The 19,910-nt window shown below is 38.6% G+C and overlaps 1 protein-coding gene across 1 annotated transcript; it reads left to right on the top strand.

Moving 5' to 3' along the window:
- The first annotated feature begins 1,572 nt into the window (after positions 1–1,572).
- On the top strand, positions 1,573–18,081 carry ifih1 (interferon induced with helicase C domain 1). The gene is made up of 16 exons (XM_008404022.3): positions 1,573–2,144; positions 2,446–2,617; positions 2,937–3,035; positions 4,438–4,488; positions 7,621–7,859; positions 8,392–8,599; positions 11,455–11,672; positions 11,886–11,981; positions 12,098–12,221; positions 12,606–12,821; positions 13,160–13,416; positions 13,503–13,652; positions 14,260–14,421; positions 14,503–14,696; positions 14,776–14,869; positions 16,512–18,081. The coding sequence occupies exons 1-16, from the start codon at positions 1,719–1,721 to the stop codon at positions 16,713–16,715; spliced, it is 2,910 nt and encodes a 969-aa protein (XP_008402244.2). The 5' UTR covers positions 1,573–1,718; the 3' UTR covers positions 16,716–18,081.
- Positions 18,082–19,910: the final 1,829 nt, after the last annotated feature.

Raw genomic sequence — 19,910 nt, forward strand, 5'->3', positions numbered from 1 at the left:
TCTATTTATATACTGTTTTGCACTGATTTCAAGCCCAAAGTAGCACAACATAAAATGATGTCAGCATTCATGTGTTTTTGTTTATATATATATATATATATATATATATATATATATATATATATATATATATATATATATATATATATATATATATATATATATATATATATATATATTATGATGTGACAGAAAAAGACAAATTTAAAGATGGGATTTCACTTAATCGTACAGTAGGAAGGCTCCAAACAGGGACTTGTGCCTATACAACTAGTCCAAATGATAAGTCAGCCATCTTTATTAGTAACAAAATCACATTCATGAATCCCATTGTGTGCCCGTGTTATTTTGGATAATGCCCACCTTACTAAATATTATTGAACAGCTGTAAAATAAACGATATATAATTGTATGATGTAAATAGTATTTTTTACTCCATCGTTTATTTATGAGATTCTGTAAAACAATAGAATATGCTTGTTTTGAAACTATGGAAGCAATAAATGAAAAAGTGTTGAAGTTGTGTCTTTCACTTTTTATTTTAAATTATTAATTTTCTCCATTTCTCTGTGTTCCGCAACCTGTTGATTTATTCTATTTTAAAAACAAAGTTATCATTGTGTTGTTTCAGATGAAATTTGATGCCTACATGATTAATATTTAAGTTTTTTTTTTTTTTTTGCTTTGGTATGGATTAATAAGTCAGCCTACTTTTGAACTTAAGTGCCTAAATAAAACATATGTGTAAGTGAAAAAAAAAAAAAGTATTAATTCCAAAGTGAATTACTTGAGTCTAGATGGATTTTTCAAACCACAATATAAAGTCAAGGAAATAATACAGAATTCTTTTTTTTATTCAAAAGGTTTTATGTATTATGGCATGCAGGTGCATTTTGCTAAATTTCACACATACTGATATATTTCAACTGTTTCTTTAAAACAGTTTTTTGTGCAGGAATGTCGTGCAACTGTCTACACAACAATAAGCAAGACCAATGATTTTACAATTGTCCAGCAGACAGTCACAAACACCCTCCACAAGACAGGTAATCCACAAGCAGTGATTTCTAAAACTGGCTGCCCATCAGTGGGAAGTTGAGTGGAAGGAAAATGTGGAGTAGAAAAGGCTGCTAAGAGTAACAGGGATAACCAAAGTCTTGGGAAGATTTTGAAGCAAAACCCATTCAAGCGATTGGAAGAGATTCGTAAGACTTGAATTGCAGCTACAACCAGACATATCCAAGAGATGGAATATATCTGCCACAGTCCTTCCATAAAGCCAGCCCGAAACCAAACACAATGTAAGAAGTATCTTAAACACTTTTCACTGCACTGTACTGTAAATTGAGATTAGATAGCCATAAGAATTTATATAATATGTTTTTAACACACCACTTTGTTTGTCATTAATTAACGAGTATCTCTTCGAAATTAATTACAGAAAAAAAATTACCTCCAGTTATATTCATTCCTATTAATTTAGACGCACCTGTATGGTTAATGTTGAAGTGTTTCATAAATGTGGTTTAAATCGCTGTTATCAAACAGTGACATCTAGTGGCCACTTTCAATATTAGTTTGTTTTTGGGGAAAACGAAAGTAAACCAAGTTTAGTTTTCCTGGCTAAGCTAATACGTGAAGAAGTGAATCGTCATACCGGAAAGGCTGGGACTTTGTCGGAGCTGTTGTCTCTTGGATTATCGGACACTCGAGTCACGATGGCTTCTGATAATGATGAGATACTTGAACGTCGCATTGAATGTTTAAAACCGAGACTCCGGCAGCTTATAAAGGTAGACCAGGTACTACAACATTTACATTTAGAATCTGGACGAACGGAGGAGATCAGACAGAAACTGAACACGGAGGGTAATGAATCGGCTGTGAATTTGCTTATTAATGTGATTGTTGAGAAGCCACATTCAGTCGGCTGGTTCAGGGCCTTCGTTGATGCGTTGATTCATGGAGGCAGCGCTCACGCTGCTGACTATTTGGAGTTAAACCTCCCAGACCCCGAAGTGGAGGCGGAAAATGATTACTATATCGAGCTAATTCGGTTATTTACTCCCAGTCTGGAGAAAATGAAAACAGAAGAAGTGTTGACTCACTGTCAACGTTTCCTAACTGCTGCGGACCAAGAGAAGGTAAGTGCACAAAAACAAAAAAATAGAACGGGAAATCGCTGTTAGTTTGAAGTTAGAAAGAATAAAATTAATGTTATCAGTCTTTTGTTTCGTCATGTTTTATCTTATATGCTAGAATTCAAAGCAATCTATAAATAAAATTATGTTTTTTTATCAAATGTTTCAAATTGAGTTTTTTATGTGACCACAAGATGGCAGTATTGAACGCAAGTTGAAGTCCACCATCTCTGGTTGATACGATTTCTCCTCCTCAGGTTACAGAAAAGTCACATAAACTCACTTTATTTTGTTCAAAATCTAGATTGAGGCTGAAAAAACAAACCACGGAAACATACATGGAGCCCAGGAACTTCTGAGAAGGATTGTGAAATGCCGCCCTGGCTGGTTCTCTGAATTTCGGGAAATTCTGCGTGCCACTGAACACAAAGACCTTTATGAGCTCATTGGAGGATCACCTGAGTGTAAGAAACCGAGTAAGTGTCTAACCTTCCTCTGCTCCTGGAGAGCACAATTGTTGAAGGAAAGGCGATGAGGCAAAGTCTAGGCACCCATATTTCAGTGGGATTTAGGGAGATTTGGGAGTGTTATTGCATCTCAGTAATTACATGGATTGCAATATCCCTAATTCAGTTTCCTGAGTAATTTCCTATTAGCAAATGTTTATTCTGCTGAGTAATTTTACTAAAACTGTAATTCGGTTTTCATCTATACAGAGTTTCTGTTTCTCAGCTTCATTTTGATATCCTTGTAAAGGTCGAGACAACTTTGATATATTTTTTTTGGGATTCTCAGAAAATGAAGCAGCAGCAGAGGAGAAACCGGCCGAAAGCTGTCAGAGTGAGGAGCCCATGGAAATCAGTGGCACCGAGGGATCTCAGAATGATGCCGCAGGTCTCACAGAATATGTCTCCTCAATGTGTAGCGCAGTTAATTTATGTTTTATATAAATTTTTATACATATAATATAGGTTTTTGCAGGAGTTGTAAAAGTCACCAAATGAATCAACCTAAAGTTAAGCCTCAAAGACTGCCCATCCTCGTCTTGCATCACAGTTAAACCCAGACTTTTATGTACAGTACATAAAGAGACATAAGAATTTTTCCCTCTGTCCCTTTAAATTAAGACTGAATTCTTTCTGGTTTAATTCATCAGGATTACCAAAACTATTTCTGTAGACAGTTTACATACATGTTCTCAGTAGTTGATAGAATGGCCTTTTAAAGTATCCATCCATTTTCTTACACCCTTGTCCCTCAGTGGGGTCGGGAGGGTTGCTGGTGCCCATCTCCAGCTGGGGTACAGGGCAAGAGATGGGGTTCACCCTGGACAGGTCGCCAGTCTGTCGCAGGGCAACACAGAAACACACAGGACACACAACCATGCACTCACACTCACAGCTAGGGACAATTTGGAGAGGCCAATTAACCTGACAGTCATGTTTTTGGACTGTGGGAGGAAACCGGAGTACCTGGAGAAAACCCACACATGCACAGGGAGAACATGCAAAATCCATGCAGAAAGACTAGGGCCGGGAATCAAACCCAGAACCTTCTTGCTGCAAGGCAACAGCTCTACCAACTGCGCCACTGTGCAGCCCGATGCCTTTTAAACTAGATTTTCTTTTCTTTTATTTCTGGAATAACGGTCCGTTTCTGTCTTTTTACTCCATATCAGTAAAGGACTTGTTTCGCACTCTCTTACCAGATTTTGCGTGTACCTTCACAAAGTTTTTTGCTCTTTCTTTAGGCTCGTTTCACAGATTTTGCACATTCTTTATACTTCTTGTTACTCTGGTTGATTTTCTTGATGTCATTAAAGGAAGCACCATGTTTTAGATGTTGCTCTAAAATACATCCATATGTGTTCCTCCTATAATTCAGCGGTCGTAAGCATAGGAAGCCACGACATCTTTGCCTTGGTTTTCCTAATTTAAAAATGCATGTAAACTTTTCAAGAATACAGCATGTTCTTTGAGTTATTAGTTTTTCCATTACCTTCTAGGAAAGAAGGTAATGTTTGCTGTTTGCTTTCATGGCAGCAAACTGCCTGAAAGAACACTTTTTTTCCCCCCTAAAACTGTCTCATGGCTCATTTTCATTTCTTCAGGAAATTAGAATCAAAACATTTTTGTTAGTTATGCTGTACTAACTTCTTCATTGGATGTTGTGCAAGTTATTAAGTTGTAAGTTATTTTATTTTTGATTCTGTGCAGAAATTAGCAAAAGTCTGCTGCTTTTCATAAGCATAATTTGAGTAAATGCTGTTTTGTTTTTTTTTTGTTTTTTTTTACAGATCTGTATTTAGACGGTGACCTTTCCAAATCCATGGACAATTTACCTCCAGGTGAGACTCATTTACCCTCACCCACATTCTTAACATTGTTATAATTCCTTAAACCAGTGGTTCCCAAACTTTTTCTCCTGGGCCCCCCCTATGGCTTACAAATAACTGTCTGGTTGAACGATGTGTGTGAGCGAAGCGGGTGGGAGGGGTGGATTCTTAGAGACTCCCTGTTATACTTATTAGCCCCGGCTCCAGACGAACAGTGAGGGGTGCGGGGGAAGAATAAACCTTTTGGGGGGCAAAATGAATCGTAGCTGAACATAGACAACAACACCAGCAGCCTATAAGCTACTTGTTAACAAGCTTAAGGTGCTGTATTGATATTAGCTAGTCATCTTTTAGCTAACTTTACCTGCATCCAACAGCTTTACTCAACAGTCTGTTAGTTTGGGGGAAAAACTGTGAAAAGTTCTTTGCATTTTGCTGCCATGATTCTAACACACCTGCGTAGCTCCGCACAGCAGCAGCAGGTCTCCTTCGCTGCCGCACAGGAGTAAACCCAGAGTGAGTGTCATAGCGCTCATGTTGCGTTTAAAGGCAGCTCGGAAAAACGGGTTACCACATGTTAACAATGGATTAAACAGTTTTAACTGCTGATAAAATGACAGAGGACACAGATATGGGAAGTGTGGAAGCCCCTACTGTATCAAATTGACATAGGAATAACAGAGAGCTGGCCATTCTAAGGTAAAAACCCAGCACATACAGCGTTCATGTTTTTTTTTTTTTTAATCCTATCGGCTTCCCGCGCCCCCCATGTAATTGCACGGCCCCTGGGGGGCGCGCCCCACAGTTTGGGAACCTCTGCCTTAAACTCTTGTCAATCCCAGAATGTGTTCAGTGAAACCTAGACCACCAAGTCGTAAATTAGCTCAGGTATTTGTCAGAAAAATGTGTTTGATCTCTATTTCGCATTCACCAGGCATAATGAGATTAGCTGGAAGAGTTGTTGTGGAATATTTCGATGCCTTTTGGCGTGGCATGAATAAGTTCCATGTGTGAACTCTGAAGAACCACAGAGAGGCTGCAGAGGACGGAGCGCAGTGGTGCTTTAAATGAAAACCACATGCTGACTCAGTATTAGCAGATCGAAAAGGAATCTGTGGACTGTAGCCTTTAGTTAACTTTCTATGCATGCTTTGTCTTCTTCAGTTTTACAGAAGGGTGGAGTTAAGTTAGGCTGCAGTGTCTTGCATCTGTCATCAGCCAAGAGGTGGCGCATACTCTGTACAAAACATCACTCTGACGATCTATTTACATTCTGAAATGCCTGTCTCTGGGGTGTAGTAAGTTACGGATATGTTACCCTCATCCCAGGCTTAAATCGAGGATGGGGGAAGTACTCTGCCGCCACAATTTGAGTTTTTTCCTCTAATTACCATATATTTATATCAACTCTAAAACAAGCAGTGAATGGGAAAAATATACATTTTTATTTGTTGATCAAATTTACACCTAATCTTCCCAGAAATTAAATTCTAATCTTGTTAGTTTTCAGAAATGTTCTGTCCTGTGAAATAATTTGACTTCACCTCCCTTTTGGGGTGAAATTTAGAAGAGCTGACTGAATATATCCCAAATAATTACAGCGTCTGGAACACATTTCCTATTGTTGTTGTTGTTCAGGCTCTATCTCTTCATCAGGACAGACTTGCGTTGATCCGTAGGAGGCTAATTAAAAACCGCCTGTACCGACAATAAAAAAGCAATTATTCTATGCCTTGCAAAAGTATTCCTGGTTCTTACATTTCTTCACATTTTATCAGGCTGCAACCTCAAACATCAATTTATTTTAATGTGCATAGACCAATATAAAGCAGTACGTAATTGTGAAGTGAAATAAAAAAAAGTATGCATATTTTTTTTCTTCTCTTTTTTTAGAACTAAACATCTGGAAAGTGTGCATTTCTGTCCAGTCCCGCTGAATCAGTTTTTTTGAACAACCACCTCCCGCTCTAATCACAGCTGCAAACCAGCTCATGCTAAGTCAGAGGAGAATGGAGAATGTCTGAGGATCAATTTTCACCACAGATTTCACAATTTCCTTGCCACAGATTCAGTTAGATTTGGCTGCGGACTTTGAATGGACCATTCTAAGACCTTAATGTGCTTTGATCAAAACATTTAATTGCAGACCTGTTCTTTTGGAGTCTTCCTGTGTCGCCTTGTTGCCACCTAATAACTCTGACCAGTTTCCACACAGCTTGATGTTACCATCACTTTGTTTCAAGGTGTGGATAATGGAATGAAGGTGATGTGCAGTTTTATCTTTTCAACATTTTGCATGTTGGTCAGAAAGCTCTATTTTGGTTGAAAGGTGTTATATTATGGAGGAACTTAAAGGTGGCTAAACAAGCTTTCCTTGCTTAGTAGGTGACTTCTGAAGGTAATTTAACTGGAATTTATTTAGGGGTATCAAAGTAAACTAGCTTGGATTGCCTTAATGTATTTATTTATTTATTTTTCATCAGCAAATTTGAAAGCCATATATCATTTCTCTCCCACTCAGTAATTATTCATTACTTTGTGTTAGACTGTCACGCAACATACTTTTGCAACCCACTGAGGTTTTGCAGTTACAGCTGTGGCAAATGTGGAACTCGTAACATGAGGGGGGTCTCGTTCATGAAAATTGTGCATAATGCCTCAGCAATGCATCACCCCCATCTGAGACAGAACAAATGACTCACTCCCTTCCAGCAACTTTAAATCCAGCTAAGGCGGATAATAGGTCTGGTGTTTACGCACAGCTAAGACTGAATTGTGCTACATAAAACCAATCGTGAAAATGATACTCAAGTTACACGTCATGACATGATGGAGTTTGTTTGAATAATTTCAAACAAGCGTTAGGTTTTCTGTGCTTGCTGTTGGTTTGTATACCTATTTTTACAGCAAATATGTATTTCTGTTGTAGTTTGAATGAAATCATATGAATTAATATGCATTTTCTCATTCTCTTAATTTGGCAAATTTGAGGTTTTAAAACTAGGTTTGTGTTCTGAATGCACATCATTTTTGTTCCCATGTATAAAAACAGTTTAAAGAGGACATTCCATAACAATGTGTAATTGTGGCTTGCTGACATAGACAGAAGCCCTTTTCAGACTGAGCCTTTGGTCTGCATTGCAGATGTAAATGGCTGTCCAGCAGCAGAAGCAGCAGGAGCCACCGGAGGAGACCCAGAAGAAATTTATCTTCGTGATTATCAGATGGAAGTTGCCAGGCCTGCCTTGAAGGGGGAAAACGTTATTATTTGCCTCCCGACAGGAAGCGGTAAAACCAGAGTTGCAGTGTACATTACCCAAAAACATCTGGACAGCAGGAGAGCTGAGAGGAAACCAGGGAAGGTGGTTGTCCTGGTGAACAAGGTACTAGGATCTGACTTTGGTTTGTCTGACTCATGGGCTCTTTGGCTGGAGGGCTTCATTCAGATCCAAAGAAAACACGAAAGTTTACACACCGCACATTCCATGCCATAAGTTTTATGCATCTCAGTGCACTTTGTTACTATTTGGCCCATACGAGATGTGGCCTGAACAAGTAAAATAAATACCATGTGGCAAAAAATACTTCCCTCCCATAAAACTATCTAGTAGCAGACAAAGTAATCCTATGTGACTGAAAGCATTTACGTTTTTAATCTTCATTCCTGAGCAATAAGTAGGTTTGTTGTACCCACACAGAAAAGTCTGTGTACTCCTTCTGCAAAGAGTGTGCAACAAAATCCCCTGCTGCCACTAATTAGAAGCTCTGCCTTAAACAAAAGGAATAAAGCTCCGAGTAGTTTAGCTGTGTTAGCAATGTGCCCTTCAGATGCTGTAGTGGCAGAAAGTCATTTCTTCCTTTAAAAACAAAAAAAAGAAAAATTGTGTTCATGAAATATTCTGTTTTGTCTTGTAGATTCCTCTTGTGGAGCAGCATTTCTCCACAGAGTTCTCTATCCTGAAGCCCAAGTACAAAGTGGAGAGGGTCAGTGGAGACTCTCAGCTCAAAATCTCCTTCGCTAACATTGTAGAAAGAAACGACATCATCATCTGCACAGCCCAGATTCTCGAAAATTACTTGGAGAGGGCTTCCAGCGGAGAGGATGAAGGGGTGAAGCTAAGCGGTAGGACTTTGGAGCACTTAATTTCTAAATAAGTTTGGTGGGACAAACTACTATAAGATAATCACTTACAAAGAACTCAGTTTGCGTTAATTTACTAGCCCAACCCAGGGGCAAATACACACAAATACATTCCTGGGTGGGTTTAACAGAATGATGTTGGGTTATGGGTTTTACTGAGATAAGTAGGGTATTTCTAGCCCTGAAAATAGGTTAAATTAGCAAATATGCCACATGAATGTTACCAAAGACTGGTTGAGAGCTGGAGTGGTTGGATCCACACCGGTCATTAAGTAAGCAGCAGGGTACGCTCTCAGACCGGGATTCGAACCTGGGACCTTCATTGTGCAGAGCAACCGTCCCGCCAAATGCACTTCCATGGAGACCTGGGTAGAAAACAGTTAACATTGACTGTTAACTGTTAATTGTTTAACAGCTAACAGTCATATTCTATGATAATAGAATACTAAGCTACCGTAGTATTCATGTTATCATAGCATTTTCAAAGAACTGATGATTATTTTTGCTGTTATCCCTAAAATCCTAAAATACACTCCATCCGGCTCCACCTTGCTCTGCCACACTGCGGCCTCCGCAGTAAATATGCACCCATTAATGTCAATAGCATTTGCACCGCATCTGCACAACTGTTCATATTTCCGCAAAGCCATTACCCCTACATTAGAACTGATTGTGTTTTTGCCGGACACCGGAGCAAGTGTGTAGTTAATCTTCAAAGTCCACACCTTTCCAACAGGAAGCTGCAACAAGCGCAACATCCGTATTTTCAAAATAGTTCATCAAGACAGACTATATTTGCTCAAAATATTTGCTCTATTAATAAAAATAGATTCATAAAAATAACTAACAGTTATGGCTATAACTATAACATGATGATACAGTCATGATGACATGATGATACATGTCATCATGTATCTGACTAAAACATGTCAGCATAATTAAATATGTGGATTTAATTCTGACACGTTTCTTGCTCAAGTCACAGCAGGAGCGCCAGTCAAGGCAGGGAGAGCAATGTAGGGAAAATGAACATTTTTGAAGTTGAGAACTGCCGCATTTTACGTGACACCATTCATCCGTTTTATCACTGGCTTTGTCACGTGCTCTCTCTCGTTTCCCACGCATGCGTCTTGTAAAACCTCTCTGCGGTTTGCAGTGGAGCGGAGCTGAGAAGGCACTGAGAAGCAGTGGAATTTGGGGTGCTCCAGAATGGCGGCAGCCCGCCTGCAAAGTGCGGAGCGTAGCCGGATGCGGTGTCACCTGCTGGAATTGTTAGGCAGACAGGAAGAATTGGACATGTCTGGCAAAATTGTTAATAGAACTATACCACAAGGTGTCACACAAGACTTAATGAAGTCCAGATGAAGGGTTAAAAATGTGGGTGGAGAAATTGATACGTAGCCCCTTGTGGGCAGGGAGATGGAAAAACCAGACTGACTGAATAAAAGGGAAACTTCACATTTTGCACAATTCAAAACATGCATTTCAAATTTAAACTGCAAGTCCGTACAGGCACACACCAAAACGTTTTGAACTTAAAAAGAAAACTATAATTCTAGAAACTTCCCCTCCTACAAATCCTGCACAAATGATGCACTTTAACTACTGCCAAACTTTTATCATGATCTCTATTAAGAAAAAAAAGAAGGGAGCATCCTTTGCAGTAACAAAATAGAAAACTGCTCTATAGACTCAGTTGTGAAAGAAAAATCCAGCAACCTTTGAAGGAAAGGGAGTTTTGAACTGTTGCCTTCTAATTTTCCATAGCAGAGAAAAAAGCCAGCTTGAAAGTAAGACAGCAGATTTTGTTTGTTATATTTATAGTGATCTGCTGCAATAACAGAGCTGCAGCAAAAGTCATTTTATATTATTTCATTTCAAAAATGTATGCTTTGCTGCTGCTCATTCAATGTTGAAGGGCTGTAACATTTTGCAACCAGCACCCACAACGTCCTTGCTAATGCGCAGATGGTGTGGCAATGTTTATTTGTTTACTCTGATGTAGACTAAATAGTAAATAGTAATTTCTTGTAAAAAATTCTACTTTTTTTTCTTACTAGAAATAAAAACACACCATTAAACTTAATATGGTTGCAACATCTCTAAATTCATGCAAAAACTACCCTGGATTTTACCGACACTGAAATGTTCTGGAATAGATAACCACCGAGGGACCAGGGAGCAGGATTTTCCCCCGACAGGATCTTGTCAAATTCTTCCGACTCTAGTGTTCGCTCCTGGCAGTCACCAGTCCAAGGTGGAATAGCCACCTCAGAGGAACATATGCTGTTTGTCGAAACACTTGAAAGCATTTATTTTTTCCTCCTGGCTCTCAGGCCACATGTCTGTTCAAGCCATCGGTGTGTGGCTGGATCGAATTCACAAGAGAGCGTCTATCACAGCCCGTCAAACTGCCACTCTGCCTTCTCTTCTGGGACAAAATTCGAATAACAGTTTAGACTCGAGTCACTGTAATGCACCGTATTTAGATCACGTTGAAGTCTGGCTTTGTTTTTGAAGCATGCAGTTCTCTTAACAGATGTTATTATGTGGTTTAAACTGCTGTCTCAAATTTTCTCTAAAAGCTCTGATTTGTGTGGGACAATATGTTTTCCTAAGGAACAACCTCAACCTTTCCAGGGACTCTTTTAACTAACACTGCTTGGTTGAAGAAGATCGTTGTCTTTATATAAGATTTGTGTACTTTCATTTAGGGAGAAATGTATATTAGTTGCAAAAAATGCCCCTTCTGTTAATTATTTGTTCTTATTTCTGCATGGCATTTATAATTTACAGTTCCAAGTCACTCTTTGGCATTATGTCACCGTCTTTTGCAGATCTGACACTGATCATCATAGATGAGTGTCACCACACTCAGAAAGGAGAAGTCTACAACCACATCATGATGAGGTACCTGAAACAAAAGCACAAAAACAAAAAGCTCCTGAAGGAGCAGAAGAATCCCGTACCGCTTCCTCAGATCCTGGGCCTGACGGCCTCACCGGGGGTCGGAGGTGCCAAAACCCTGAATAAAGCTGAAGAGCACATTCTGCGAGTAAATACTCTGTTTAACATTGAATCTGCAACTGTAATATCGTATGCATTTTTACAACTTGTTTTATTCATCTCAATTTCTTTCATGTTCATCTCTGCTTTCTAATTTCATGCCTTAGTTTCCTACTTCAAGGAAAGCTAAAAAACATACAGACATTATACATATTGTATTTTGCATTACATATCAATGCAGGTTTCCTTCCCTCTTTCGTAGATTTGTGCAAACTTGGATGCTTCCAAAATTATGACAGGAAGCATTGAGAAAAAGGAACAACGAAAATCCATCCTGCCTGTTGAATCGAGAAAAGAGGTAGACGTTGTTTCACGTTAAATTCAACAAGATATGTGCATTAAAATAAAAATGTGGTGAGGTTCTTCTTTAGTCGAGGGGAGTTAACTGTATTTTTACCTAAACATCATCATCAGGATCCCTTTGGTTGTGTGGTCAAGACAATCATGACTGCCATTCACGAGCATGCCCGGCTTTTCCCCACATGTGACCTGGGCTCTCAGAATTACGAACAATGGGCTGTTCAAAAAGAGCGAGAAGGTGAGTGGAAATGTTACACAGATATATATTATACAGATATGTTAAAAATTGACTAATGTCGGTGGAAACTGATGTTGGTGTCGATATGTTGTGCATCCCTAAAACAAATTGAAAGAGGTGGCCTTTAAAATTTGGTATGAAAAATAGTTTCTCTTAAGTTGATTATATTTATTAGCATTATACAACCTGAATCTTTATATCTGTGATGTTAATCTTTGTTTTTTTTTTAAGATTCAGTAAAGTATTAAAGCTCCATAAAAATCTTCTTGACTTTTACCTGCAGTGTGCCTGTAATAACCCTTTAACACTAACTCCTTTATTACACTGGACAGTCTGGGTTTTGCACACATAGAGCTATCATGAAACTGCCTCATTGTGTTTTAGCTGCCAAAGATGGAGACCAGACAGTGCGGGTCTGCGCAGAGTACCTCCGACGGTACAATGAAGGTCTGATTTTAAGCAACACCATACGCATGTGTGATGCTCTCAGTTTCCTGAACAAGTTCCACGAGGAGCAGATCAAGAAGAAAACATCACCAGATGAAGAACAAAACATGCAAATAACAGAGACAGAGAGATTTTTGTTCAATTTGTTTAAAGGTAAGATCTTTTTTTTTTTTCTTGATATTCTTAATTTCCACTATAAATTTTACATATATAATCAAAACCCGCTTATGGTCTTGCTTGCCCATATCTTCACATTTTTGCTTTTATGCTGTGCTTTTATAGTAAACAAAGAGCTATTTTCCCATATTTAAAAAATATTGGCTGGCCAATCAATTTAAGGCTTTATTTTAGACAAAAACCTCAGAATAATTTACTCTAACCAGACTTAAAGGGGTGCCAGTAGTTTTGCAAGAGACTGCAGTCGTAAAAGTGTCTCGTTTAACTTTGCTGAAAATATTCTGCCTTAGACCTTTAACATCTACTCCTTACAGACAAAAAGGAAGAGCTGGAGAAGCTGGCAAAGGATCCAACATACGAAAACGACAGCCTGTCAAAACTCAGAACTAAAATTTTACAAGAGTTCAGCAGCCGAAAAGAAGCCAGAGGGATCATTTTCACCAAAACACGTCACAGCGCTATGACTCTTAGCCAGTGGATTCAAGAAAACCCCAAGTTTGCTGACATCGACGTAAAACCTTCTTATTTCATTGGAGGGGGAGACCAGAGCGATACCAAACCAATGACAGCTGTAAGTGCATACTTCACAAACTGAACTCTCTTAGGCTGCCATTTCCCAAGTTCTTCATGTATGTGACCTGCAGTTGTATTCCTCAGGCAGAGCAGAAGGATGTGTTGAAAAGGTTCAAAACCGGTGAACTCAACCTCCTTATTGCTACCACAGTGGCAGAAGAAGGTTTGGACATAACGGCCTGCAATTTTGTTATCCGATATGGCCATGTGACCAATGAAATCGCTATGATTCAGGTCAGTAAACTGAACGACTGTTATCCGTGATTAAAAATGTGTTGGTATGTCTTTTGGTTTTATACAGTGTGACTTTGACCACATACATAAATAAGGTAGCTGAAGGACATTTGATAAAATAAATCTATTGATTTTTGACTATCAGATTGACTTAAAAGTCATCTTATGTTATTTCAAAAAGTCACAAAGAGATTAACGCGTTGATTCCCCCAAAATCCACTACAATGAAAATTATTTGTAGTGGCTCAAAAAATAAAAAATTACTTGCTGCCTATAGCAGAGAAATTTCAAGGGCCATTTCAGGACAGTCCTGATAATTAACATTTTAAATTCCCAGGCGTTGCAGCCAAAATGTTTCTTCAAGAAAAACAGGGATTCCTGATTTCATCTGTGACTGTGTTTGTAGTTTTTTCCATTCTGCTCAAATCAAATGTTACATTTATCTCAGCTTGTTTGTGTTTTCCACAAACTTTTTCATGGCTGAATATTTTCAAGTGTCCCGTTAGTCATCCAGCTGTAAATACTGGCAACAAAAAAATTTAAAAAATGTGAGCTGACTAAATATGAGTAGGTGATTGCTGACCATTTGTTCTGTTGCCCTTTGCAGTCTCAAGGCAGAGGAAGAGCTGAGGACAGTACATACACTGTGGTGGACGTAAAGAACTCAGGGGTGGCTGAAAAGGAGTATGTCAACGAGTACCGTGAGCAAATGATGAACAAAGCCATTCAGAAAATTAAAAAGTTAGATCAATCAGTTTACAATAAACAAGTATGTTAAACAAGTATCATTAGCTATCTATTTTCTCATAAATACAGTCTTTTAACCATTTTTTTCCCCTCCTTTGATTAGATCACAGAGTTTCAGATTCAGGCTATAATGGAGGAAAGAGTGAGACAGGTAAATCAGAAGAAGAAGGCTGTTAAGGATGAGGACCCGTCTGCTGTAAAGTTTAGCTGCCGTCACTGCACCAAATACATCTGCAGCGGCGAAGACATCCAAATCATTGAAAACATGCACAGAGTCAATGTTACGCAACAGTTTAGGTACTAATTATGATATAAACTTTTCAACACTGGCACATTGCATTGCATGGTTAATTATACTCTCTTTTGTTTTGTGCAGGAGGCTTTTCATCCAGAGAGAAAACGTATCTCTTCAGGAGCGACGTTTGGACTACGAGACCAATGGTGTCATAGCTTGCAGTGGCTGTGGTCAGGTAAACACACCGTTTGCTTTTTGGATTTGCAGTCTTGCTAGTAACTTGAGATAACTTGTCTTGCCAAGATACTCGTATGCCTGAATCCTGCTCCTAGTTTATCACATTACAATGGCAAACTTGTTTAATTTATTGGGCTTTTTGACAAGATAAAACATAAATTTGTGCACAACTGAAAAATGTGTTAATCTCTGCTCATTCCCCAACAATTAGATTATGGTCTGGTCTGCCAGATATGAAAGACATCTATGTTAATTGATAAATTTGAAGAATTTTGTTTGTCCTAACTGACCAAAAGCAGGAAATTTTTAGTCTGCAAAAGATGCCCTTTTATAGTTTATTTAAATATCTGCTTTCAGATGCAGATTTATCCATCTTTCCATCAGGTTTGCTTGTCTTTGCCTAGGAAAAGCCCCCGCAGTAGCATGATGCTGCCACCATTATGTTTCACTGTGTGATTAGTGCATTCAAGGTTATGACTGGTGTCAAGTCTTCACCACACATAGTTTTGTACTTATAGACCACAAAGTTATCTTCTGACCACAGCACATTCTTCCACATGTTTGCAGCATCACCTGCATAGCTTTTAGGAAACTGCAAAAGGGACTTATTAGATATTATTTCAATATTGACTTCCTTCTTTCCAGTCTTTCATGAAGGTTGTATTTGTGGAGAGTATAGCTAATGGTACTCCTGTCAGAGTATTTTCCTACATTAGTAGTAGATTTCTCCTGCTACTCTAGCCCCTTTCATTAAACACTAAAAGTCAGGTTTATGTGCTCCTTTTTTGCGTTTGTGTATTTAGGATTGATAAAGTGAGAGGGGTAGAAGTCACCCTTCCTATGCCATACCCCTGAATTGTGAAATTATGTAATCATAGCCATCACGTGGGTTGAACTTTATGGAGGAGAGCCGGCGTTACTGGTCGAAAAAGTGATGATGTGTCATTTGAGTAGTGAGCCAGCAGCAGGATTTACAAATATAAGCATGATTCAGAAATCATTTCTGGATGAAGTGGCTTGTCTGCGGATTTATAACAGAAATATTTGTGAAAGAGGGCTCTGATTAATGAATTGCTTGCCCAGCCGGTCGGTTCTGGTCAGCAGTCATGTCTTGTTGGGTTTACAGTTGTTCTTTACTCCTACTTTGGGATGATAGATTAAGCTGTTTATCACGAGATGTTTAAAGTTTGGGATGGTTTCAAAACCAAACCCTGTTTTAAACTTGTCCAGGTCTTTACTCTTGACCTTTCACTTGTTTCCTTGTTCCTGTTTTTCCACTAATATTCCCTATTAAACATCTGAGAGCTTCACAGAATAGCTTTAGTAGCATCATTTTAGCTACATTTAGTCATTCTGAGCCATTTTGCTTTTTACTGACATAAAATCCCCAAAGAAACACAACAAAGTTTGTGATTGTGATGTGACAAAACGTAAAAAATAAAATTGTTTAAACAGTGTGGATATTTTTGCTAAGCACTGTAGAGCTTCATGGCAGATGAAGAACAATAAATGTATTTTTTTTTTAATTACTTATTTTATCTGACAGTCTGGCTGCCATGGAAATCGACTAAGTTTAATGCATTAAACGGATAAAATATGCACTAAGATTTGTCTTCTTTTAAACTCCTCTTCTGTTGTAGACATGGGGTTCAATGATGTTTTACCGTGGGATTGAGCTGCCTTGTCTCCATGTGAAAAACTTTGTGGTGGATATAAAAAAGAAAAAGTACAGCAACTGCACCAGGTGGAACGACCTTCCTGTCAAGTTTCCTGACTTCGACTACATCGAACACGCCAGCCTGTTGGCACAAGGCTCGGACGATGAAGACACAGAGTGGCCCTAACAAATCAAAGCACTTGTTTCTTCCGGAGGCGGGCGGTTCTCTTCTGATGATACGTTTTGTGTGTGCATTAATTGCAATACGCACAGAATGTGCGGGTTCTCTTCTTTACCTAGATTTAAATGGTTGTATTGGTGCCAAGTGCACTTTGTCTTCAGATTTTGCACTTAGCTGGAATAATGCACCATTTAAATTCAATCTGAATCGATTTGCAAAACGACTCAAAAGTATTTTCTTCAGAAATCATTGCTGTCCCGTGAGATGGGAGGCAGTGAGCCCTTGATTGTCCCTCAGAGCCCACCTGTCAACTCACATGCACACAAACAGGTGCTGTTGACTCTGTTTAATTCACCCATCAGTGAGTGATTCACCACTGTTGAGACAGAGCTATTTACAGAGGCAACCTTTGTTAACCTCGGTGTCCACATCCTTTTAGACGACCTAATCGATTGGGCAATTCTGCAAGTTGCACAAATCCCTCAGGATTAATCAAATGAGTATTTTTCCAACAGGAAAGAAAATTTGCTCCGCGTAAAATTGCACTGCAAGTTTTGTATGAGGACGTATGATATTTTAAAAATCCTTTTATCAAAAGACACTTTGGGTGTTACATGTAACCTGTAAGGCTGGGTTTTCAATCTTTTCAGGATCTGATACAAAAGGAAATATTGCAAAATAATTATTTAATCAAGGGTATAATGACAAAAAAAACGTAAATGAAAAGCCATCATGTTGCTTTTATTAATGTATAAGTGCTGGGGGTTTTCTTTTTCTTTTTATATTTATTGCATAAATGTGCATTTACAAATCCAATGTTTAATCAATTAGGATTTTAAATTTCAGAGAAAGATCCTAAAACATTTTGTACCTCTAGATTGTTAACAGTCCGAACATCGATAACTGCTGCTCCAAGTTTATTGCTTAATGTGCACAGCATGTGGAGTACCTCGGGTTGTCATTTATTAATCAGGCCTAAAAATTGCAAATTCATCTCCCTTTATTTTGTTCCCTCTCACTTGTCAGAAAATCATCCAGTTTCATTTTCACATCATTTTTGACTCTTTTAAAGAGCAGTTTGACACATAAATTTCCCAAAATAAATCTACACACATATTTAGTGAACTCTCAACATAAATACAAGTGTATGTACCTTGCTAAACCAAATTAATGCATTTTTAAAGTTTAAATGTTTTAAGCGCCAAAATCCTTAGAAAATAAGCATCAATCTTAAAATGTTTTCAGGTGTTTGGACTGTATGACTGCTGAATGTTTATTCAAATGACTGCGTTAGAAGCAGTGTGTTTGCTGACTAGGGAAACTAAATCCTCTGTGGTTTTGAATGCATTTTAAATAAAACTGTAAACGTCTTCTTTACCTTGTCGTTATTAAAGTTTTGGCCCGTTCAGTTCCTTGTAAAGGTATTGATACACATATTACATGTGTGTCATACTACATGACAAAATGAACAACACGCTGAAGTTGGTGGACAAAATCATCCATTGTTAATGTTAAAGTTTTTACATTGACAAAGTATTTTCCAACAGTCAAAGGAAAAAATTAACATTTCTTTCAAATTTTCTCTTACACAAATCTTAAATCTTAAAATCAATTTGTGTGTTACATTTCTGAGTAAATTTACCTATTCCATAGGGATCTGAGGGTTTTTTTTTAGAGATCACTAGGACACAGACAAAGACTAGGGAACACATCATAGAGGTGAGAGATAAAGTTTTGATAAGTTTAAATTGCATTTCAATTTTAAAGACAATAATAGTTTTTGAAAACCCCACAGAGCACTGCATAATCCATCCGAGAGTATGGCACAACTGCAAACCTACTGAGAGACAGCCGTCCACCTAAACCAACTAGTCAGACACGGTGAGCATTAGACAAAGATCCAGGGCTCAGGTAAGAACATCTGTTGACAGGAGAAGTATTAGTCATGTACTCCACAAATGTGTCATTTGTGCAAGAATAGCAGAAAGGAAGTTAAGCACAATGTTGTTTGGCAGCAACAGGTAAGCTTACCCAATTTATTTGAGTCATTTTTGACTATGAGCCAAAAATAAGGCAAAGACGACAGGCTGCGACATCAGCTATGTATGGTTATTTGTGGGAAACAACAAGGAAATTTAAAGTTAAAGCCTGAGACTTTCTCAGCCAGAGGACACAATTGTAGCACAAAGTCTCATTGAATGCGAGTGTGAAAGCTGCGTTGGACACATTTTGTACATGCAAAAGCGGGTGAGTAATAAATAATACAAGCTTGTAAAAATATGCCTTCAGGAAAATGCTTAAAAATAAAGATTATCATAAAACGGTGTTTATATGCAAATACCCCAGTTACCGCAGCACATGTTTTCATGCTGCCATAGAGCTAGCTGAATTTACAGTTAGCTCTATGGCATAGAAATAAAGCATAACTTCCTTCACTTATCATACAGTGTCATCATGACAAAAAAAAAATTAGATTTTTAAAACCAGTTAACTTTGTACAGATGAATATGTAGTACTTTCCATTGATCACAGTTCCATTCAACAGGGCATGCGGTCGGCTGCAGGCCTTGATCCATTTCTTGTTTTATTCCAGACTACGTATGGGTTTTGGAAACGTTATAAATTGTACTCCGCTCTCGGTAACGACCGTCGGGATTGCATGTTCCACAATGACAACGTTGAACCACAATTTCCTAATATTTTCCTTGAAATCTTTATGATCGCAGCGCGTCAGCAATGAGAAACCCCGATAATGTTGACGGAAGAACTGGAGTATTAAGTTTATCACTCACACATGCCTTTACAGACTGTAACGCAGAGGGGTGTCCAAAGTCGGTCCTCGAGGGCCGGCATCCTGCATGTTTTAGTTCTCTCCCTAGTGTTTGTGACAATCTCCTCAGCAAGTCAGTGTTCTGGCCGTCTAATGAGCCATCATTTGATGCAGGTGTGTAAAACCAGGGAGAGAACTAAAACATGCAGGATGCCGGCCCTCGAGGACCGACTTTGGACACCCCTGCGTAACGTCTCCATTGGGCTTTGTGATGACCATGACAAAACTCTTAACTTTGTGCTTTGTAACCACTTTGGTCGCATGCCAGGAGTTATTGTTCATTTGGAAGACCAGTTTGCCCAAACTCTTACTCCTTTACTATAGTCCGTAGATGCTGCTTTTATCTTCCCTCATAATGTTCTTTCCTCATG

The sequence above is a fragment of the Poecilia reticulata genome, chromosome 2 (assembly GCF_904066995.2).
Source record: "Poecilia reticulata chromosome 2, P_reticulata-male-v2, whole genome shotgun sequence".
In the NCBI taxonomy this organism is placed as follows: domain Eukaryota; kingdom Metazoa; phylum Chordata; class Actinopteri; order Cyprinodontiformes; family Poeciliidae; genus Poecilia; species Poecilia reticulata.

Bases quoted from the DNA above. Each gene is read 5' to 3' on its own strand.
- ifih1 (XM_008404022.3), top strand. From the start codon at position 1,719: ATGGCTTCTGATAATGATGAGATACTTGAACGTCGCATTGAATGTTTA. The intron at 2,618-2,936 runs GTAAGTGTCTAA...TGGGATTCTCAG, and splicing joins ACCTGAGTGTAAGAAACCGA to AAAATGAAGCAGCAGCAGAG. The intron at 7,860-8,391 runs GTACTAGGATCT...TTTGTCTTGTAG, and splicing joins TGGTTGTCCTGGTGAACAAG to ATTCCTCTTGTGGAGCAGCA.